Raw genomic sequence first — 20,044 nt, forward strand, 5'->3', positions numbered from 1 at the left:
TGGCTCTATTTAACCTTGATTTTATATGAAAGAAGGAATATATCAACCCCTCTTTTTACGAGGAAGAGGAACAGCCCAATATTGGAAACTTATCACAACACGAGCTCATCCAATGGCACAATTTTCGAGCTCCACCAAGAAGCACGTCGTGCTTGCAATAGTTATGGCATGTTCGTTCCTGCCACACTATGGCAGTGTCACCGGTGCTGCCACTTTGACCCTTCAAAGAGAGTAAGTACACCACCATAAATTTGATGGCTTTATGAGCCGAGGTTGCAAAGAGGGTGAGCTCATATATATAGCTAAGGAGTGTGCAATCTCGCCAAATGAAGTAAATCATTCTCAGTCGGGAAACCAATTTATGGTAAGCGCCGGCGGAGTCATTGCCCTCATGATGTCTGCATATTTACTACCGGTGTTTTTCTGGTTCATAGTTGTCTCTTTCGCGACAGCTACTGGTTAAGCGGGCTCTAGTGGGTGTACGGGATTTTTCATACCACGAGTCTTGAACGGATTCTTCTCAGGTGTTGCTCATGGAGTAGGTCCCCTCTAGACTAATTCAGTTTGAAGGGAATTTCTGACTGATATGTTTGATTTTTACAGGGCAGCTTAATGTTTATCAAGGATCTGTTTTTCCTTCATGAGCAAGCGTAAGCTAACCTGATTATTATCTTCCAAAAGCATCCCGTTCAACTAGTAATCAATTTCAGGCGTAAATCAACCTTTGGCAGTCATGTGTGATTCTTTCGCCTTTTCTCGGCCCTTTTCTCGCATCGCTCATGACCATCAGTCTATCATGGAGGTGGCCATTTTCGATCTATACGATCATGACAGGCCTCGCTCTCCTGTGGGTTATCTTCGGTGAGGAAATATATTACGACCGACAAATTCCACTATCAGAGCAGCCGACCTCTTAGTCTCGGTGGCTATGGCTAGTAGGCGTTGAACAATAGATTAAATGATATCCACCCCGATCGTTTGAATCTCCGAGGGGCTCTATTGAATTCGCATACTCGTGCGAAATCCCCACACAATGGCCTTTTCGGCCTCTTCGATGTATTGGAAGGTACCTGCATTGCTGCTCATGATCCTATTTCCAATGTCAAGTTTCACTTTCGGCGGTTTATGCTTTTGACTTACAGAGCAATTTCCACGGGGCAGGGCACCGTCGCCTGCAAAAAGAAATTAGTACATACCCACTCAATCTGTTTCGGCCTCCCACATTTCACTTTTTTCTTCCTGCAATAACTGCAAGCTTGAGATGCCTTATGCTCTCTGTTTGGAGGCATGGGAATGTGGAATTCACGAATATATCTGAACCGTAGATGTGAAGAAAACAAGGGAAGGCTAGCTGCGGGAGGAAATAACCCTAACGTTAAATGCGAAATGCGGGGAGGGTTAAACTTAATATAGAGCGCGTTTCTGGGCAGAAGTGGCCGGGTAGCATGGTTAGTTACCGATTACGTTAACTTAGCCAGCGCTACTTATGTAAACATTAGAGGATTGGACGTACATAGGTAATACTACATTGCAAATCCGTGGAAGAGTCAGATTTGGAATTTTGACTGCAGTGACGACAATCGTCATTGATCTCGTGCTCGACAGGACCGCATTCAGGTGTAGGCTCAGGTCTAGGCTCCTGCACACCAGTCAAACGCCGATGGCCACTGGAGTCGATTAAATGACCTCATATGCCTAGTGCAGCTATTTGCAGAAGATCAATGAGAACGGCGTCTCGCCACAGTGACAAGAAGATGATGAAATCAACATAGTTAGCGTACATTGCACGCACTAGCGTGAGCCTATTAAAAAGTCCAGAGAAACAAAGCTTGGGTATTGAAATTGTTTGTATCTTTGGGTTTATCATTTGTCTCAAGCCGAAGATATCCTCCCACTCAGTGAGATTTATAATGGCGTCCACAGCAGTCCAGGTGCCTCCCCGAGATCCGTGGTCCTCCAAAGACTTTGGAGCCATCGATAAGTGGCGGGCCAACGTCATCAAAAAAGCTGCGGTCCGTCCCGCATCCGAACTGGACCCCGTGGTTCTAAAGTTCCTTGACTTGCTGCAAAACAAGGAACTAGGTCTGGGGGATCTGGCGAATAAAATGCTCAACGAAGTCCCCTCGACCCCGACGTATGATTTCGATCCAAGTGGCGAATTTGGCCGCATGTCCGATTATCAACAAATGGTCCAGTGCATTAACCAGATTCTGTACACCGCGCCGTCTTGGGACCTCCCTGCGTATAAAGTCGGCTTGATTGGGGTCCCTTTCAATGCCCTCTTCAACTGGCCCATGGCAACCGAAAGCGGGTACAGGTTCTTCAAAAACAGCAAGGTCAACGCCTGCCTGAAGGATATTCTCCAAGCCCACGGCATGTACCTTCGATCTCCGAATTCCAAGTCGGTTCTCCCATCCTGGTTCACGGATGAGCCTCTCCAGATCATGACCGCAAAGGCCTCCCCATGTTGGCCCGATGGCGTAAAGAAAACTTTCAAGGACATCTACGTCTGCACTCCCAACGACCCAACAAAATGCTGGGGCTTTAAGTCCTGGGACGACTTTTTCTCTCGCGAACTCCGTAAAGGTGTCCGGCCAGTCGACAAACCAGACAGAAACCACGATCCGTTCGAGTCTAGCAAGGCAGTTATTGCGAATGCCTGCGAGTCTGTGGTGTACCGGTGCCAAGAGAAAGTGCAGAAGAAAGATCAATTCTGGCTCAAAGGACAGCCATACTCGCTAGCCGATATGCTAAATTTTGATGAGAGTGTTGACACATTTGTCGGGGGAACAGTCTACCAAGCATGGCTCGCTGCCGAATGTTACCATCGATGGCACTCTCCGGTCACCGGGACCGTGAAGAAAATCGTCCACGTTCCTGGAACCTACTTTTCGGAGCTGCGAGGATATGGCTTCCCCGAGGTAGCAGGCGACCCGAATATCCCTGATCCCTCAGGTCCGAATCTTTCCCAGCGATACATCACTGCCGTGGCAACGCGAGCCCTTATCTTCATCGAAGCTGACAACCCTACCATCGGACTTATGTGTTTCATTGCAGTGGGGATGGACGAGATCTCAAGCTGTCAGGTCACAGTGAACGAGAACCAGTCAGTTATGAAGGGAGATGAACTTGGAATGTTCCACCTCGGAGGATCAAGTCATTGCTTGGTCTTCCGGCAGGGCGTGCATCTGGCCTTGACGAGAGCCGCTCAACCCCCGTACAGCGACACCGAATTTGATAAACATACCATCATTCCAGTGAATTCGTGGCTCGCATACGCCCAACCAGCGTGAGGCCCGGTAAAATTCCAGGTACTCAAACAATGAATACATTGCAGATCAAAAATACTAGCTAGCCAAACCGAAGACTAGATACAATTAATATATGATTTATTGGATTTTTATTAGGCTCTAAAGTCGTGCGTACAATGAACGAATGAGTAAAAAAAAAAAAATAGCCCATGTTGGGATGCGTAAAAGTCAATCAATCCACTATGTATAAATTATGTGTTCAATGGTACATGCTCTGCATGTCTATATTGCTGATGTGGGAAGAATGCAGGAGGTGGAATGGGCGCAATTTGGCCAATGTGGCCATCTAGTATATGAATCTAGTAGTATCCCACGCTACCTCGAAGGAAGAAAGAACGACTTCAACGTTACAGACTACAGCTGCCGACTACATTTTAGCAGAATACTCAAACATGAAAGTCTCGGAGAGCATCCCCCACAGCCCAAGGGACTCCCTTATAACACAGAACCGAGTCCAGGTCCCCTCCCTATTTTGGTGCTGCTTGCTTGCCACATGTGTAGTGCTCTCTGGTTTTGGCTTATTGTCTCTCCCCACCCCTTTGGGCATTGTCGCTGCAAAACAAACGGGTTTCACAGAACATGATATGGATAATAGAAACTCCCAGGTTGAGAAGCAGAAGGTACCATTGGAAGTTCACATCGAAAGCAGGTGCCCTGATGCCCGTGATTGTTTACAGAAGCTGGTTGTGCCGGCGTATTGGCAAGTGCACGAAGAGGCAGATTTGAAGATCAGTTACGTCGGAGAGTATGTTCCAAAGAATACCGCCCAATAAAGCTTAGTTCTAACGCCATCGTGTATCCAGGATTTGGGAATACCCTAAGAAAGATGTGACCTGTCAACACGGATGGAATGAGTGTGAAGGCAACAAACTGCTTGTATGTGCTGAAATGCACGCGAGCTCCATTTCAGATACCCTAGGCTTCACCAACTGCGTTTTATCCGACTACGAACGAGTCGCTCAACCTGAACTAATTCAAGAATGTGCCCGTGAACATGAGATAGATTATAAGAAAATTAAGACATGCGCAGACGAGCAGGAAGGTCGGAATCTGTTGATCAGCAGTGTCCAACACAGTGTGGCTGCTGGGGCCAATTTCAGTTGCACGATCCGCGTGAACGGCAAAACTTGGTGTACTCGAGATGATTATAAATGGGGGTGTGGACAGAATCATTACACAGTCCGGAATTTGGTGGAGGAAATCCGGAAGTTATATGGGGAGACCGCGGACCTGCATTCCTCTACTGAGCTGTAGACATCGTGAATATATAACAACGGCTAGTAGGATACAATCATTGATCCAATGCCTACTCCTGCATTATAGCTAGCCTCTATGCCTTGTTGAAAGATTTAGAATACAATTCTCCGCAGCGGCCCTGGCCTAATGTCGATGGCCTATGTTCCCTTAATAGGAAAGCAGACTTTCCATCGGTGATAATTTCCTGGTTAGATAGATGGCAATTGCTGTCTCCACCGTCGGAGGTCATGGTGGGCACTGTATTCTTGTTAAGTAGGGTGCTGCAATGAATGGCTTCTATTGTATAGTCCCAGTGTAAGGAAGTACCAGCTGACTCATGATGTGAATTTATTCGTATTGATGTAACTGACCTTCGTGAATACTAATGAAAATCTGGGAATATCTAATCTCCTTTGGAACTCTCCTGGCAAGCAAGATTGCTCCTAGCACTAAGACTAACAGTAATGGGCTAGAATGCATCATGGAAAAGAATCCTTTCCCGCCTGCGCCATGGCGTATCCCTTATTCTTTCGACTTTTTTGATCAAAAAAGCGTTTCAGCCGTAGTGGAAAATCTTGCTTTGTGTCTCCATAAAATGGATCGCCGTATGTCTCCCAGACGGGAATAGTTCCTTGCCAATATTCATCTGGCTTGGATGTTTCCCAGCCTACTTCCCATCTATTGAACCCATGGCGCACACGGACATGAGATTGTTTAGGATCAATATCCACTCGGAGAACAAGGACTAGATCCACCTCCTTCTTCATAGGAGAACGAGTATTCTCCCATTGATCAGGAATAATTCCATTAACGATTTTATGAAGTCCCCAGAGTTTCTCATTCCCCTTTATATCTTGCTCTGTAATCTCATAATCTCCACATGCATCCTTTTTCTCAAAGGTGAGAGCATGTGCAGTTCCATTGATCACAGTGGACCGCCACGTTAGGCCGTGACCAAAGGTCGCACGAGCACAATAGATGCTTTCGGCTTTAGCAGTTGACACCGTGACGGGTAAACCATTGGAATCTTGGAGTTGCTCGACAAACTCGCATGGAAGCCAGCCCTTCGCATACAGCACGGGTGGTGGCCCTGGTATTGTTGGATCTGGGGGCTGGGGTGGACCTAGAGGTGCTGCCATTCTCCCTGGTAGGTAAATCACGTACGGGTATGCTTTATCCTTCTGTTGAAATGTAAATTGCAAAATATGCGATTCGTTGATCAACTCCGCCGCTACCTCGGAATTGTATTCATCTATCATCAAACAAAATTAGCAAATGGTAGCGTCTCAAACTGTTAGGTACAAATGGTTACCATCATGGCGACTAGCTAACTTCTGGCAGGGGCGGTCATCGCCATCAAGGTTGCAGTTTGTTCCTCCTCCCATGTTGTATGTGCTCAATGACAACTCCTCGAAATCCCTGGAGCTGGGAGAAGGCAGCAGTACAAACAGAGTGGAAATTACACCTGTCAGGGTGAGAAACCAATTGCAAACTTATATACTCTTGATGGTCTGGTGGAGAGAAATTATTGCCATAAATGTCATTATCATCATGCTAACTGCTCTCATTCCAATGTAGCGATTGCACCTATCCCGTCAAATGGCCACATTCCTTAGGCTGGCAGTAGTATGTGCAATTATTTCAACTCAAGGTTATACAAGCCCTGGATTGTCCAGAACCATAAACGACCAATGATTTGCAACCCTTCAAAGTGATTCACAGGCTACAGATATATTTCAGGCTTTGAAGAAATTGATCCCTTGGGTAATACCTCTTGGTTTATGTGGTGCCTTTAGACTGTTAAATACATTATAATACACAGATTGCGAGAACTTGCCATTTTGGGACTATGCTATGAGTCCAGGCGTTTGATGGTGCATTTGTTCAATCTAGATACAAGCATCTGCACGCACTCATTTAAAGGCAAGGAGTACTTCCCTATTCGGTTCCTCCTAGAATTTTTGCTCCTCAGATCCTTTGGAATTCGTTTCATTCTGTTTAGAAATTAATGAAGCATAGTATGGTGAGGGATCATTACCCTTACTTCCATTAATTGGACACGCATGGAGAGGCAAATTTTTATCGTCCCATCTCGTAACCGTAGAATCATGTATGAATTGGATGTGTACCATGTAGCATTTGATTTTTGTCTACGCCTCCCTTACAGGGATAGATAATTATGCCATTCTGATCTAGGTGGCAAACACTACTTCTATGTAGGAACTATTGGCGTATGTCTAGGTAGTACATTGGTTATACTCACCCGTGAGCTGCTGTAGGGCTTTCTGCACCTCTGAAGCCAATATGTGCGTCAATATTCAACCCGAAATAATGATTATATACAAAAAATTAATTACTAGTATGATCAGGGTATTAAGGCTGTCATACCCCAAAATTCCACACTTACTACATTGAAATTAGGTACGTATATGTGGTTGAGAGGCTGGAAGCTTAGGCTTGGCTAGAGTAGTAGTAATAGGTTAAAATATCTTAATCTGGCTCTATATAAGTGCCTAAGCTTTCCTTTTAGTAATTCTTTATTTATGAGATATCTGCTTTTTAGATTATCTATGCTTTTGCTTTTTTTTATATGTAGTTAGACTGCGGCAACATCCTCAACATCCAATTATCCATGGATACTGGATGCCGACTCGGTTCTCATCTCTATCCCACAAGGTGTAGAGAACGAGCTTGATTATCTAACCTGTGCCGACATCTTTGCCACAGCATGGAACTCGATCACCCAGACCGGCTTTTAGCTAGGAGACAGCGTTGCAGTTTATGGTGCGGGCCCTGTGGGTTTGCTCGCTGCCTATTCTGCTCAATATGACAGTGGATACTAGCCAGAGTCTGGCTGTAACTCGTGAGACAAAAGACACCAATTCCAAGACTTCGATTTGTCTTGAGAATGTGTTCCCAACATCTCTATCCTATGATTGGCCGGGCAACAGAGGCAGGGGAGCGGACTCACCTCGTGATCCGCGCAACTGGCCGCGGTTGAAGAAGAATGCCCAAATTTTGGTGGCTGCCTTTCATTCTATGATGGGTACATTCATAGCAGTGGGTATCATCCCAGCTTTTGATGTCTTCGCAGAACAGTACAATGTGACAGTTCCCGCAGCCAGCTATCTAACCTCCATCCAGGTGTGATTACAGAATGCCGCGCATCCTAACTAGTTCTTGTGTGCAGCGCTAGTAGTGACAACTATAAAATTAGATCCTGCTGCTCGGAATCTCCCCCTTGTTTTGGATCCCAGTTATCGCTATTTACGGTTGTTACAATGTGAACCTACTCTCAGCGCTAGGAAGCTTGGTCTGCAACATCGGGGGGGGGGGGTCCGGTGCACCTCATATGGCGGCCAGATGGCCAATCGAGTACTAATAGCCTTCCTGATCTCGCCTCTATTGGAAATGGCAGTGGTGTGGTCACAGAACTGCACGAACCCGAAAAGCGCGCACAAAAGTTCGGCTGGTGGACATTGACCACCATCGGCACCCCGGGAGGTCCGTCCTTTATGGGTTTCGTGATCAAGCATATTGGAGTCCAGTGGATTTTTTGGATTTTTGCCATTATCAACTTTTGCCAGTTTCTGTTTTATCTCGCGATCGGTGATGAAACTACCCATAACCCAGAAAATGAGCTCAAGAGCACTGGGGATTTCAGTAAAATTGTTCCGCGACAGATCAACTCCCATCCGTTAAGAGTTCGAGATATTGTGGCGCTATTCTCTTTGGCAAAGTACCCCCGCGTTATGATTGTTGCATGCGCACATACCATCACATTCGCTATGCAAACATTGCCTTGATTGTTAAGATGCCGATTGCCACTGGGGAAAAATTCAACTTCGACGCGCAGCAGATCAGGTCAACATTTGAAGTTGAAGCCCGTCGTTTCTAATACGGAGAGCACCCAAAAAAATAAAAATAAAAATTGGTATTCCATCTGTAGACATGATTATACGTAACTACGATGTCGATCCAGTAATGCCCTGGTTGTAGAAATAACTCAGGTCTCCAGTCATGAGCGCCGGATCATCGTGTGTAGATCCTCCCAACGGTTGAAGTCCCGCAACGATACCAGCGTCGAATTTAAACTCGTTGGTGTTGCTCCAGGAGTATGAAGCGTCCAGGTGAACTTGCCCTAGGTACGGCTGTGGCACCTGCTTCGGCAGAGGGTCTTTCTTTTTACAGTCAATTGTGGCCCAAAGGACACAAAATCTTTGAAAAGCCTTGCCACGGTGCGCGTCTTTCTATTCCAGGTATTGTGAAGAACACCCCTACCCGACCATAATTCGCCACGGAGCGCGCCACGCCCCCCCCCCCCAATGGCACGAGTCCATGTGTACGTGAGCAGAAAGACCGGCTTTTTGCCCTCCTCCTTCCCAAAATTGCCTGCCGTCTCGATATCTAGCCGGCAATGGGCCAGCTGGGGGCTGTCTGGGTTTAGTGTGGTGTTGAGCCCGATGACTAGGGCTAATCCCGTCGAACTTGGTCGCCGGACGGGCCAAACATATCTATAACGGAACTCAGATCCGTCCCGACCGCGTTTCCCAGATGTTCGAGAGCGGTTGCTTCCCGGTTTTTAGTGAGACGGTGATTCCCGAGTACCCCAGGTCGATCCCAGCCGTCAATGAAATCTCGGTGGACAGGTATTGCTCTAAATTTTTGCTTTCATAGAATAATAGATTTCACTTTAAGATAACATATAATAGCATGTACAAGGTCTATTGCCAGGCTTTATATAAAGTCATCCGTACATGTATATACAGAGAAAAAACCCAAAGTTGGACTTCTGATATCCCCCGGCGCGGGATACGCGGGGAGAATGGAGACCCCTATCCTCTCTTTACTCGGTGTCAACCATATCAGCTCGGAGCATCTACATGCAAAAATGTATTAAAATAATGTCAAACCTAGGTCTTGTGCTCATTGAAGTGATTGCATAAACCTCGTCGTTGAATCGTTTCGGCATTGATCAGCATTTACGCTTAGATTCCATCGAGACCATCTAAGATTAGTAAATTTGAACGCATACGCCAATAGAACAGAATATTCCGGTTCGATGCAAATCCAAAGTTCGTCGAACACTAGGCGATGAATACCTAGCCTAACTAATTGAAAGGGATAACTAGTCCCCACAATAGAGACGGAGCAAAAATTCCGCACATGAAGTCAATGGATAATTATCAAGACAATATGTAGTTGACCAAGTACTGGAAAAAGCTAGTTCGAATACCAGTGTTTTGTTCTCTTACAGTACCCCGGAAAATCTGACCGCCAATTATCAATCCTCGTATCTCGCAAAAACGTGCCGTTGGGCCTGGAACTCAGCCTCAAAGACCTCTCGGTGTCTTTCGCTCCGTGGGGTTATATTGACCGCGAATCTTTTGGGGGAAAATACAAAGCCGTCTGTATAAGCTGTTTTTACATCAGTGTCTATGTCCCGATCCTTACCGGAGATATCAAAGCCCCAGGTAATCTTTGCCATATTGAGCATCTAACTCAAGTCAGTCAAGTCTCCACAGCCCCTTGGAATACCAGGCGTACCAGTGAATTCTCTGCAAGTCGCTGGCCAGCGCACACTCGGCGACCTGCGCCAAAGCTATACGTAACTCTGCGGTAGTCGTTTCCCTCTTCTTTACTTACTTGCGAGCCGAACTTGTTGTTTAAAAAGCGCTCCGGGATAAATTCATCCCCCGAACGGTACTCCTGATCTCTGTGGATAGACCACGCGTTTGCGAAGACAATCGTTCCCTTGGGAAGATGGTAGCCTTCATAATTGTCATCTTGGATGAGTAGATGGGGTATGCCTCCAGGTGCAACAGGTCGCCATCTTAATGTCTGAGCCCGATTATTAATGGAAAAAGCTCCCAATTGACGATCACCTTTCTTATACAGTTGTGGCGTACCTCAGTCATGCAAGCTCTCAAATAAGGCAAGTTATCCAGATCATCAAATACTGGAGACCTCCCAGTGCCGCACAGCCTGTCTAGTTCGCTCTGGGCTTCTGCAAATGCGGCCGGATTGCTAATTATCCCCAACATATACGAGAGTAGTATCGAGGCGGTGGTATCTGATCCCGCTTCCATCTATTGCGAGTGAGAATTTGAAAGCCGTCCAGAGGATTATATCCGAAATCCACCAGTATTCCACCAAGATAAGCAACATGTTCATCATCAAGTCCATTCTTTGGCTGGTCCTTCAAAATTCGTTCCATGAAGGAGCCGGTTACGATCCCCTTAGCAACCCGGGTTTTGGTTTCTTCCATCAGAGCGAAGTATAGAGAGTGCTGTTCAGCCCGAATTGCCTTAGCTTTTGCTTTCCAGCTCGCGAAAAATTGCGGTATGTATCGCAGTAAAGGAAATGCATCAACGGGAGGCGTGGCTCCCGGTTCCAGGATGGAAGTGAACTGGTCCTGCGCATGATAAAGCGCCCGAACTTTTGGCGAATTAAACTCGGCTCCGCGTTGTCCAAATACAGAGGACAAGATCACGGCGGTAGAATACCGTCGGATATGATCGTAATATCCGTCAGGGTCTCGGAGAAGTTGATACATTGTTTGTGTCGCTTCTGCGTTCTGGATTGGAACCATAGAATCAACGGCTTTCACATTCAGAAGGGCCTGGACTGTCTTGCGAAGAACTCGCCAACCTGCACCATATGGTACCAAAAGAATATGAGTTTGGCCTGGGCAGATCAGGTCATTTCCGATATGATTCTCCGGACGGCTGGAGTAAATAGCCCCTCTTCGATCAAAAAGTCTTTCGCTTATTAGTGGCAAATCCTTTTTTGTTTAGCTGCCGAGAATTACTTACTCCCTTACATGCTTCCAGCTGTTTAAAATGACAACATTCTGGGGACCCATTTTGAGGCCAACAATGGAGCCATATGTTTGCGACAATTGATGAAACCTAGAGTATAGTTAGATTAAATGACTGTAATGGACGTGTTGGAGGATTGTGTGACTTGAGAAATGCTTTAGACTGTGGTAGTTGATGGATATTGCCAATAAATGGCAAGGTTGCTGGGCCAGGAGGAAAGTTCATCGGTCGTCTGCTTGCCCAAAAATAGTTCCAAAGAAGTGCAGCAACCACACAGCCAGAAAGGGCAAGGAGCATCTGGAAAGTCACTGGCGTGGACATCATTAAATTTCCTTAAGAGACTAATGCACGAGAAACGAAAAGGGATTAACTCGGTGATAGATCGTCGTAGGCTGAAGAAAAATGCATGCTTTTGTATTCGCACAATCTTTCAAAGCCTATGCTTAGCTTGTATTATGCCCGCCATCGATTGATATCCCCATGTTTCCTCGGTGCGGGGAAAGGACACCAAGAACATGGTTATGCAGAGAAGCGACCAGTTGACGGACATTCCGATACTAATATGCATGCAAGTTGGAATTTACAGCCAGAACCAACCAGCGTCAAATACTAAGCTGTTGATCATGCCGAGAAAAGAAAAATCCGAACAAAAGAGGAATAGTGCAAACTATCCGATTTGCTCTTATGCACTAGTTTCCGGATTGGGTCGGCTGGTGTATTGGCTCGATTCTTTTCGGAGTAGCCAGCTAGAATTATATTCTTTTTTTGGTTTCTGACCTCATAATGTGGGGTGGATCTGGATGTAAATATAGACCAGATTCGAGTGAAACAGTTCCAGACATTTATATTTGAGTCTCTAGCTTCAATTGATCGTGAAACCTTCCAATTTCAGCCTTGCCACATGCAATTTCTTGAATCAACCCTACCAAATCAGGACTCTCGTTGTTCGTTGCTTTCCGACAATGAGGTATGGCTACTAATAGCGATAAACTTGTTCAGGAGTCTGTGATAAAGTCACTCCTTGTTCGCGAGCGATATTACAGAGACACCTGCCAGTAGGACAAGTTTCGGGGCAGTTATCACCCAGATGCTTCCAAAACACACATCGAGATAACCTGGTAAGAATGAACGGTACCCAGTCAGGCTATATGTAACTAAAAAACAAAATAGATTCCAATGCGATATCGACTGGTTTGTTTCCGGCTTACGGGAGATGGCAAAGAATGGAACTGGTGCGATTCATACGATCTGTCCAGTAGAGTTGCACATAAACGGCAACAAGGCTCTTTCCGAGTCGACAGGTTCCATCTCCATCCGCTTCTGCTAAAGCGGGTTGTTATATGACTGTGTTTTTTCTAATCGGTATATCTCACGTTTGGAGTCTGTGGACGGTGAGTGGAAGTTGTTGACTCTGGAGGCGATTATGACCGAGACTGCATCATACCGACGCTACCATCATTTCTATCTGGGGAACTACCTGTGCCGAAGGAACATTTGGAATGGCTGTTTTGAGGTGATGTAGTCTCAAACTAGATACAGTATTTATCGTCAACGTGGTATTACTATCGCTAAAGAGTGCTCTCTTGCACCATCAAATACTAGACATTATGCCTTCAATTTTTGTCGTGCGTCGCCTGATAATACCTCCCTCGCTACTCACTTGGTAGAATCGCAATAGAACCAGAAACGCGAAACCAACGGTAAGGGCCGTAACAGAGCGGCGTAAGAAAGGTGATGTACTCTCTTCCGATTTGTTTCTCTCCACCAGGGCCTCACATATTATGAAAGGCAGTAGTGTGATGAATAGTATTGCTAAGTCCCAATGTGCGGTGCGCCGTCTCTCACCCACCATGCCCTGGCCGCAATAACATGGTCATGTGGTACATAAAATCTTCAAATTTATTGCAAATCCTACGCCATGAGAGACTTTGAATCTGTCTAAAAATGGTGGTCAAATCGAGGCCTAGATATACCTCTAAAACTAAATGCATTGGACAGCAAGAACCTAATGGTTGGAAATATAGGATATTGAACCCAACGCAAGAAAGCTATAATTAAAAGTCATGATAAATACTCCGTTTGAGAACCAACTGAATTTTATCACCTCATTTGCACACTTCAATAATGTAATGTATTTTGAAGAAAGCTTCGAAAATCTCAGCAAAATCTCCCTTGGTCTTATTTTACTATAAATAGTTTAGTCACGGATTATTCAAATCAATAGCAGCTCCCGATGGAACAGTGAAATCGGCGGTGGGAATGATTACGTAGTAAAGAAAAGCAAATCTAGGGAAATTGACCAAAGAGAGGCGCAGTGGAACACAAAAAGGTGCGATTATAGGAGCGCATGCTCAAGGAACAATAAGGGAGGGGCCTCGAAGAAAGTAAAGCTGCTATCAAGGATCAAAAGCAATGCTGCAAGGAGACCGGTAGAAATCATCACAAAAAAGTGCCCCAATCTCCATATATCAGTAACTATATCGAAATGAAGGGTGATCATCTCCAAGGCTGTTTAGGTCGTCAGTTGTTAGCTGAAACAGATAATCTCGTTTTCCCTTCCCCGAAGCCCCCTTTTAACGGCTTCCCATTCAAAATTATGATCCTAGCAACTTGAACGAACTGAAAGAAACTACCACAAGTGAACCCCTCTGAGGACGTTGGGGATAGCTTCGCGAGGGCCAGCGCTAAGCGTACCTCGAGTAAACCATACGGATTCAACCCATCACATATCCGGAACTAAACTTTTTGAAAAGTTCACGCACGGGCGGATCTACATAATAGTATGTGGTTTATTCTAGCGTATAATAATGCTAGTAGTCCTAATTACCAATAGTCTCACCATAATGTAACTAGATTTCACATTAATGACATACATGCTAACTTTATGGCATCGAGGATGATCCAGCAATGGAATAGCGAAAAAGAAAAGAAAAATATAATTAATTGTGATAGCTAGGGATAGTAATTCCGGGCGGTCTCAAATATTTGGCCATCACAAGAATCGGTAAAGCGCAGCCAATAGATTAACTAACTTAATAACTTAGTGACGGACGCTACTTATGTAGGCAAGGCAAACCTTTACCCAAGTTAGTTAATGCACTATAGGTAATGATAATAATCGTGATAGCTTGAAAGACTAGTTTATACTTACGAGGTTTTGATAAGTGTATGGAGTACAGCCCTACTTTGGATTAGATCTTTAGATTTTCATCACAAGTTACCGTCACAGCTATTAACTTGATTAACTTCTAATTAGTAATAGTAGGAAACTATTGATACATTAATAATCAAATACGAGAAGATCTCGCTGTAATTATCTAGTTCTACTTCTCTATGATCATTTCTTCTACTATATGTGTGAGCCACTTCAGGCAATGAACTAATGAACTACATTCTGTCTAATTAATAGGTTATAACTGTCTGGGCATTTATTATTGGATATTTTATAGGAAAAGACCTAGGTAGGGTTACTTCGGCTCTTTGATCACATTGAAGACCACCACACTTCGTAGTAATCTGCGTTCACAATCACAATAGCTTAAACATTAAGTTTTCAATAGTTTTGGACATCTCGTAATGGTGTTCCTGCATCTATGTAGTATTGATGTTTACTTTGATATTTAAAGACTGTAACTCGCACGAAAAAGAATATCCTATTCTTCTTAATAAACAGCACATTTACAATAAATTACCCTCTCTAACAACATCTCTCAGCAATTTTTCTAAAATGCAGTTAACATACGTCGCCTTCTTTTCCTTCTTTCACCTTCTTATATCCATCAATGCCTCTGTGGACTGCAATAAATTTGCAACTGACTCAGTGAATAAATTCCAAGCTCTTGTACCTTTACTTGAGCAGATTGTCCCTACCATACAAAACAACTCAGTGCTTTCGCATCACCTCAGTCAGCAAAAAAGTTTCAATCTCGGCTATTATACAAAAAATGTTACCAAGACAATTGACGTCATCAATACAGCCACCCAACTACGGAAAGATCAGTTGCATACAGAATTGGTCCAAAAGTGTTCCCAAAACTCCACAGATTCGCATGCCCGTCGTGATCACCACCATCACCATCACAAAGGTGGAGTGTTAGAAGAAGTGCTAGGAGACGTCTCCGACATCGAGGACGACATCATAGAGCCGGTTGAATCAGCCATAGGCGACGTCTCTGACATCGAGAACGACATCATAAAGCCGGTTGAATCAGACATAGACGAAACAGGCAGTCTTCTCGGCTTAGATATCATTACTGAAATTCTTGATCTCATAATGGCTCTGCTCGATTCATTGCTCGGCGGCCTAGGAGAAATTGCAGTAAGCCTGACTAATATCTATTGACAAATATAATAAGCTAACTTTAACCCTCTACTCAAGGGTGAAACTTTTGATGATGCAGATAACATTGCAGTAAGTCTGATTAATATCTATTGACAAGTATAGTAAACTAACTTGAACTTTCTGCTTCTAGGTTGAAATTGATGAAGATGCGAGTGATATTGCAGTAAGTCTGGTCAATATTTATTGACAAGTGTAATAAGCTAACTTGAACCTTCTACTTCAAGGATGACATCGGGGATGATATCTTTGGACAAGTATCATAAACTACAGTCGGTTGGTTGGTTGGTTGATTTCATATACCCTGACCTTCGCAATCAAGCGATCTGCAGGCTACCAAAACTGCAACTATGCTTGTATCTCTATTGTACATGTACCCATTTCTTACGGGCGAACTTTGTGCCTCGCCTAAGGGCCTGTGGTGGCCGTTTGCCTTTGATTCTATTCTTGCCGGCCCTTGGCCCAGTCGTGTTTATCTCAGCTCTCAGACCTACTATGAGGAATTTCAAACCAAGCTGAATATCTCCAAATCCACAACCATTAGGCCTCCGAATTTTTGAACTCCTAGCCAGCAACCCAGACAGTTTCAATTGAACGTGTTGCCTTGATATCCTCAATAGGATTGTCTCTGATCAAAACCAAATCGAGGCGGACCGACCTGCTATCCGATGTAATCCGAAGATATTAAAATTCCCAACTTGTTCGGGCCGAACCAAACAAGCCACGGCATCATAGTTCCTCTGACCTCTTAGTCTATATGTCTAAGCTCGGGCTGATCTAGATGAAAGTTTGCAGATGCTTACATTGGGTGTATGGGTACTTACGCATACTACTAGTATATACCAGTAACGTAATTGGATATGTAGGATATTTCTACGTTGCTTTGGAACATGAAGGTGGTCTAATGTATAACTAATTGAAAAATTAACAGTTGACATTGAAACCAAATCATATGATACATGTATTCAAATCTTGACGGATATCTTTTCACCCCACAATTTCAGTTATATCAACTGTTCCATCAATATATGAAGATTATAGATAAATTGATATAAGAAAAGACATCGGACATGTTGCGGGAACTAGTCCTGTTTGGGAATGCTACTATCTCATTATTGGCTGGCTATATGCTATGGCCCCACATCTCGGCGCTGCCCCGCGATGACCTCATGTTTCCAGGAGTATTAATAATTCGATTTGACCCTTTTATATAGCAATGCTTTCCCTCTAGATGTAAATAATAAACGAAGAAACTGCGAAAAACTGCCAAAAATGTCAAATGTCAAAGTCTTCCTGTACGTGGCCACATCTTTAACATGTTGATATCTATCCTAACAAAACCAGCACAGGCGCCACCGGCTATATTGGCGGCGACGCCCTGTTTGCCCTGCACGCCAAACACCCTGAATTCGCGTACTCGGTGCTAGTGCGCGACGCGAGCAAGACCGACCAAATCAAAGCTGCGTTCCCAGACATTCGCGTTGTCGTGGGCGAGCTCGATGACTTTGAGTTGTTGAAGAAAGAGGCTGCCGATGCCGACATTGTCGTTCGTACGTCTGAACCACGGGATTTTCTTCTCTTTTAAAAGTGTAGAGTCTAGGCTAACCAAAGATAAGACACCGCTGATGCATCCGACCACGTCGTCGCCGCAAACGCCATCGCCACCGGCTTGACAGAAGGCCACACAGCCTCGCGCCCTGGCTACTGGCTACACACCGGCGGCACAGGCATCCTCACCTTTGCCGACTCGGATCGCCAGGTATATGGCGAATACGACGCCAAAGTGTACAACGACTGGGAGGGCGTCGACGAGCTGACGCATCTGCCGGCCCACGCGTTCCACCGCAACATCGACCAGATCGTGCTCGACACGGGCACGAAGCATGCAGAAAAGGTCAAGACGGCGCTGCTCTGCCCGCCGACTATTTACGGTAAATTCTTCTTCTTCTTCTTCTTCTTCTCTATTTCGTGAAACCGAAATTTCGTATTAATAATATACAGGCCCCGGACGCGGCCCAGTCCACCAGCGAAGCCGCCAGGTATACACGCTTGCGCGCACAACGCTGCAAAAACGCCTCGCGCCGATCCTAGGCGCCGGCAAATCCGTCTGGAACAACGTGCACGTACACGACCTGAGCAACGTGTTTGTACTCCTCGCCGAAGCCGCCATCTCCAAAAACCACGCAGACGGAATCTGGGGTGAAAACGGGTACTATCTCGTCGAGAACGGGGAGCACGTTTGGGGGGACATATCCCACGCAGTGGCCGCCGAAGCCGCCAAGCAAGGGTACATCCCGGAAGCCAAAGTCGAGCATTTCGATTTCAAGACTGCCATTGAATTCGGAGGCTACGAGTCGGTGAGCTGGGGTATGAACTCGCGTGGCACGGCGAAGCGGGCGGCTAGGCTGCTGGGTTGGAAGCCTGTTGGGCCGAGTTTGTTGGAGGAGTTGCCTGGGATAATCAAGGGGGAGTATGAGCGGTTGAAATAAAATAAAATAAAATAAATATATCGTTGAAGTCGCTGAGTTTATGGAATTTGCATATATGTACATTCAGTCTAGTCTAAGATCAATCAACGCCTGGGTATTACGATGTGGTGCACCAATTACTAATAAAAAACAGGTCAGCTTTGCCAGAAAAAAAAAAGATAAAAAAGAATAATAAAAGAAGAGACATACCAATTCCTCATCTAGAGCAAACACACCCCCCAATGACGACGCCGTAGAGCGATGCGAGCGATGCGAGCGCGGCGACGCAGGCTCCGACCAGCTTGTATCATTGCCCAAGGGCGCATCAACAGAAAGGATGACAGGCGCCCGGATGCCGTCGAGATAGCGACCGTACCGCCTCGAGCTGCTCCTACGATGATGTTGTCTTATTCCACGGGACGACGAGGACGAGGACAACGAAGAAGAAACACGCAGGGGATCCGATGGGGACAAACTATCCAACGGCGACCCAAGACTGAGCAGCGAAATATCCGAGTCACTGAGATGATTACCCGTTCTAGCCCTTCGCAGATTCGGTGGACGAGGGGGCGACCGTCTTGTCTCGCGGTCAAGACGACGATAGTCCGTGTCAGGAAAGTTGATATTGCTCAAATTGCCATCGACGGCGCGCGCCGCCACGCACTCCTCCACAAAATCACGCCGCTGCGGTCCACGCACAAACTCAGAGACAGAGGGATGACGAACGCGCTGCTTGTCAGGCGAGCCAGGCAGCATAATCGGCCTTGGAACGCCGCGATAGTCGGGGTTGGGGCGGGTCATATTGTACGGGCGCTGCCATCGGCCAAGGTATACTGTGACTGTTTCAGTGCGAGTCGCAGCAACGCGAGCGCTGGGAGGAATCATAGCAGGGGGGATGAAGCCAAAGTCTTGCGGACGAATCCCTGGACGCTCCGGGTCAGGCAGATCGAGATCTTCGCCTGCCTGGGGGTCTGGGGGGCTTTCTATCTTCATGAGAAGATATTTGAAATGAAATAGACAAGAATAATGTACAAGAAGAAAGATAAGAGGGAAAATATTAAACAACACCAGAAAGGGTGCAAAAAAAGAAGGGGAGAAAAACAAAACAAGAAGGAAAAAAGTGCGGTGAGCTCACTCACCCTCTTCATCCCCGTCAATGGCAGAATCCTCCCCCTCGGCGCTCCAAAGCGACCGGTCACTGCTCAGCCTGTCCTCTTGCCTATCCCAGAACCGCTCCCACTCCGACGACTCGTCGTCGTATTCGTCTTTGAGAAACACCAGCTCTTGATGCGAGCCCAGACCAGCGAGGCCTTGGAGGAGCCCGAGCTCGTCTCGACGATGATAGGCGGTTTTTCCAGCTGCTGCAGATTTATATCCCGATCCCTTCGCGCATCGATAATCGAGAAGATCCAAAAGGGCGAGGTCGTCGTCATGGTGTGTGGCCAGATCGAGTAATGAAAATTCGTCCATTTACTCGTTTGGAAATAAATAAATAAAAAGTGAGCGAATCAGGCCACGATGAACGGGGGAAACCAGACAAAGTAGTAGAAATGCATGGATACCCTGGTGTATGAGAAATACGAGTAAGTTGGTGGGGATACTTTGACAAAGAATTATTCGAAAAAATTGTTTGTTTTTCTCTTCTTTTCTTTTTTATGCTCTGCGCCACCGGTTTTAAAAGCAGAAGAAAAACGCCTAATCTCGACAAAACAGTCACCAGCAGTTTCCCACTCCTCTGCCTCATCACGTTTCGCCTGTCATCCCAGCCCAGAATAAAGCCACTCTATCACGTCCCTGACTTTACCGCGAAACTGACCGCCAGTGACCGTCAAACTGACTGTTTACTCAGAGACATCCGATACATGTGGC

The 20,044-nt window shown here is 45.7% G+C and overlaps 8 protein-coding genes across 8 annotated transcripts; 5 read left to right on the top strand and 3 right to left on the bottom strand.

Annotated features, from left to right (window-relative positions):
- Positions 1 to 1,910: 1,910 nt before the first annotated feature.
- TRUGW13939_11860 (uncharacterized protein) lies at positions 1,911 to 3,293 on the top strand (the record flags this gene model as incomplete). The annotated part of the gene is made up of 1 exon (XM_035494964.1): positions 1,911 to 3,293. The coding sequence occupies one exon, from the start codon at positions 1,911 to 1,913 to the stop codon at positions 3,291 to 3,293; it is 1,383 nt and encodes a 460-aa protein (XP_035350857.1).
- A 602-nt stretch (positions 3,294 to 3,895) lies between these two features.
- TRUGW13939_11861 (uncharacterized protein) lies at positions 3,896 to 4,565 on the top strand (the record flags this gene model as incomplete). Its single annotated transcript, XM_035494965.1, has 2 exons — positions 3,896 to 4,056; positions 4,115 to 4,565. The coding sequence occupies 2 exons, from the start codon at positions 3,896 to 3,898 to the stop codon at positions 4,563 to 4,565; spliced, it is 612 nt and encodes a 203-aa protein (XP_035350858.1).
- Positions 4,566 to 5,026: 461 nt separating this feature from the next.
- Positions 5,027 to 5,932, bottom strand: TRUGW13939_11862 (uncharacterized protein; the record flags this gene model as incomplete). The annotated part of the gene is made up of 2 exons (XM_035494966.1): positions 5,027 to 5,799; positions 5,860 to 5,932. The coding sequence occupies 2 exons, from the start codon at positions 5,930 to 5,932 to the stop codon at positions 5,027 to 5,029; spliced, it is 846 nt and encodes a 281-aa protein (XP_035350859.1).
- Positions 5,933 to 7,275: 1,343 nt separating this feature from the next.
- Positions 7,276 to 8,353, top strand: TRUGW13939_11863 (uncharacterized protein; the record flags this gene model as incomplete). The annotated part of the gene is made up of 3 exons (XM_035494967.1): positions 7,276 to 7,331; positions 7,391 to 7,693; positions 7,933 to 8,353. The coding sequence occupies 3 exons, from the start codon at positions 7,276 to 7,278 to the stop codon at positions 8,351 to 8,353; spliced, it is 780 nt and encodes a 259-aa protein (XP_035350860.1).
- A 1,478-nt stretch (positions 8,354 to 9,831) lies between these two features.
- TRUGW13939_11864 (uncharacterized protein) lies at positions 9,832 to 11,412 on the bottom strand (the record flags this gene model as incomplete). Its single annotated transcript, XM_035494968.1, has 5 exons — positions 9,832 to 10,044; positions 10,095 to 10,388; positions 10,457 to 10,636; positions 10,690 to 11,308; positions 11,363 to 11,412. The coding sequence occupies 5 exons, from the start codon at positions 11,410 to 11,412 to the stop codon at positions 9,832 to 9,834; spliced, it is 1,356 nt and encodes a 451-aa protein (XP_035350861.1).
- Positions 11,413 to 15,095: 3,683 nt separating this feature from the next.
- Positions 15,096 to 15,897, top strand: TRUGW13939_11865 (uncharacterized protein; the record flags this gene model as incomplete). Its single annotated transcript, XM_035494969.1, has 3 exons — positions 15,096 to 15,686; positions 15,747 to 15,779; positions 15,841 to 15,897. 3 exons carry the CDS (start codon positions 15,096 to 15,098, stop codon positions 15,895 to 15,897), a joined length of 681 nt encoding a protein of 226 aa, XP_035350862.1.
- Positions 15,898 to 16,979: 1,082 nt separating this feature from the next.
- On the top strand, positions 16,980 to 18,196 carry TRUGW13939_11866 (uncharacterized protein; the record flags this gene model as incomplete). Its single annotated transcript, XM_035494970.1, has 4 exons — positions 16,980 to 17,002; positions 17,052 to 17,257; positions 17,324 to 17,638; positions 17,709 to 18,196. 4 exons carry the CDS (start codon positions 16,980 to 16,982, stop codon positions 18,194 to 18,196), a joined length of 1,032 nt encoding a protein of 343 aa, XP_035350863.1.
- Positions 18,197 to 18,385: 189 nt separating this feature from the next.
- TRUGW13939_11867 (uncharacterized protein) lies at positions 18,386 to 19,645 on the bottom strand (the record flags this gene model as incomplete). The annotated part of the gene is made up of 2 exons (XM_035494971.1): positions 18,386 to 19,154; positions 19,311 to 19,645. Coding segments are annotated over 2 exons (1,104 nt in total), but the record flags the coding sequence as incomplete, so codon positions are not given.
- Between the last annotated feature and the right edge of the window lie 399 nt (positions 19,646 to 20,044).

This window comes from Talaromyces rugulosus, chromosome VI, assembly GCF_013368755.1.
Source record: "Talaromyces rugulosus chromosome VI, complete sequence".
Classification (NCBI taxonomy): domain Eukaryota; kingdom Fungi; phylum Ascomycota; class Eurotiomycetes; order Eurotiales; family Trichocomaceae; genus Talaromyces; species Talaromyces rugulosus.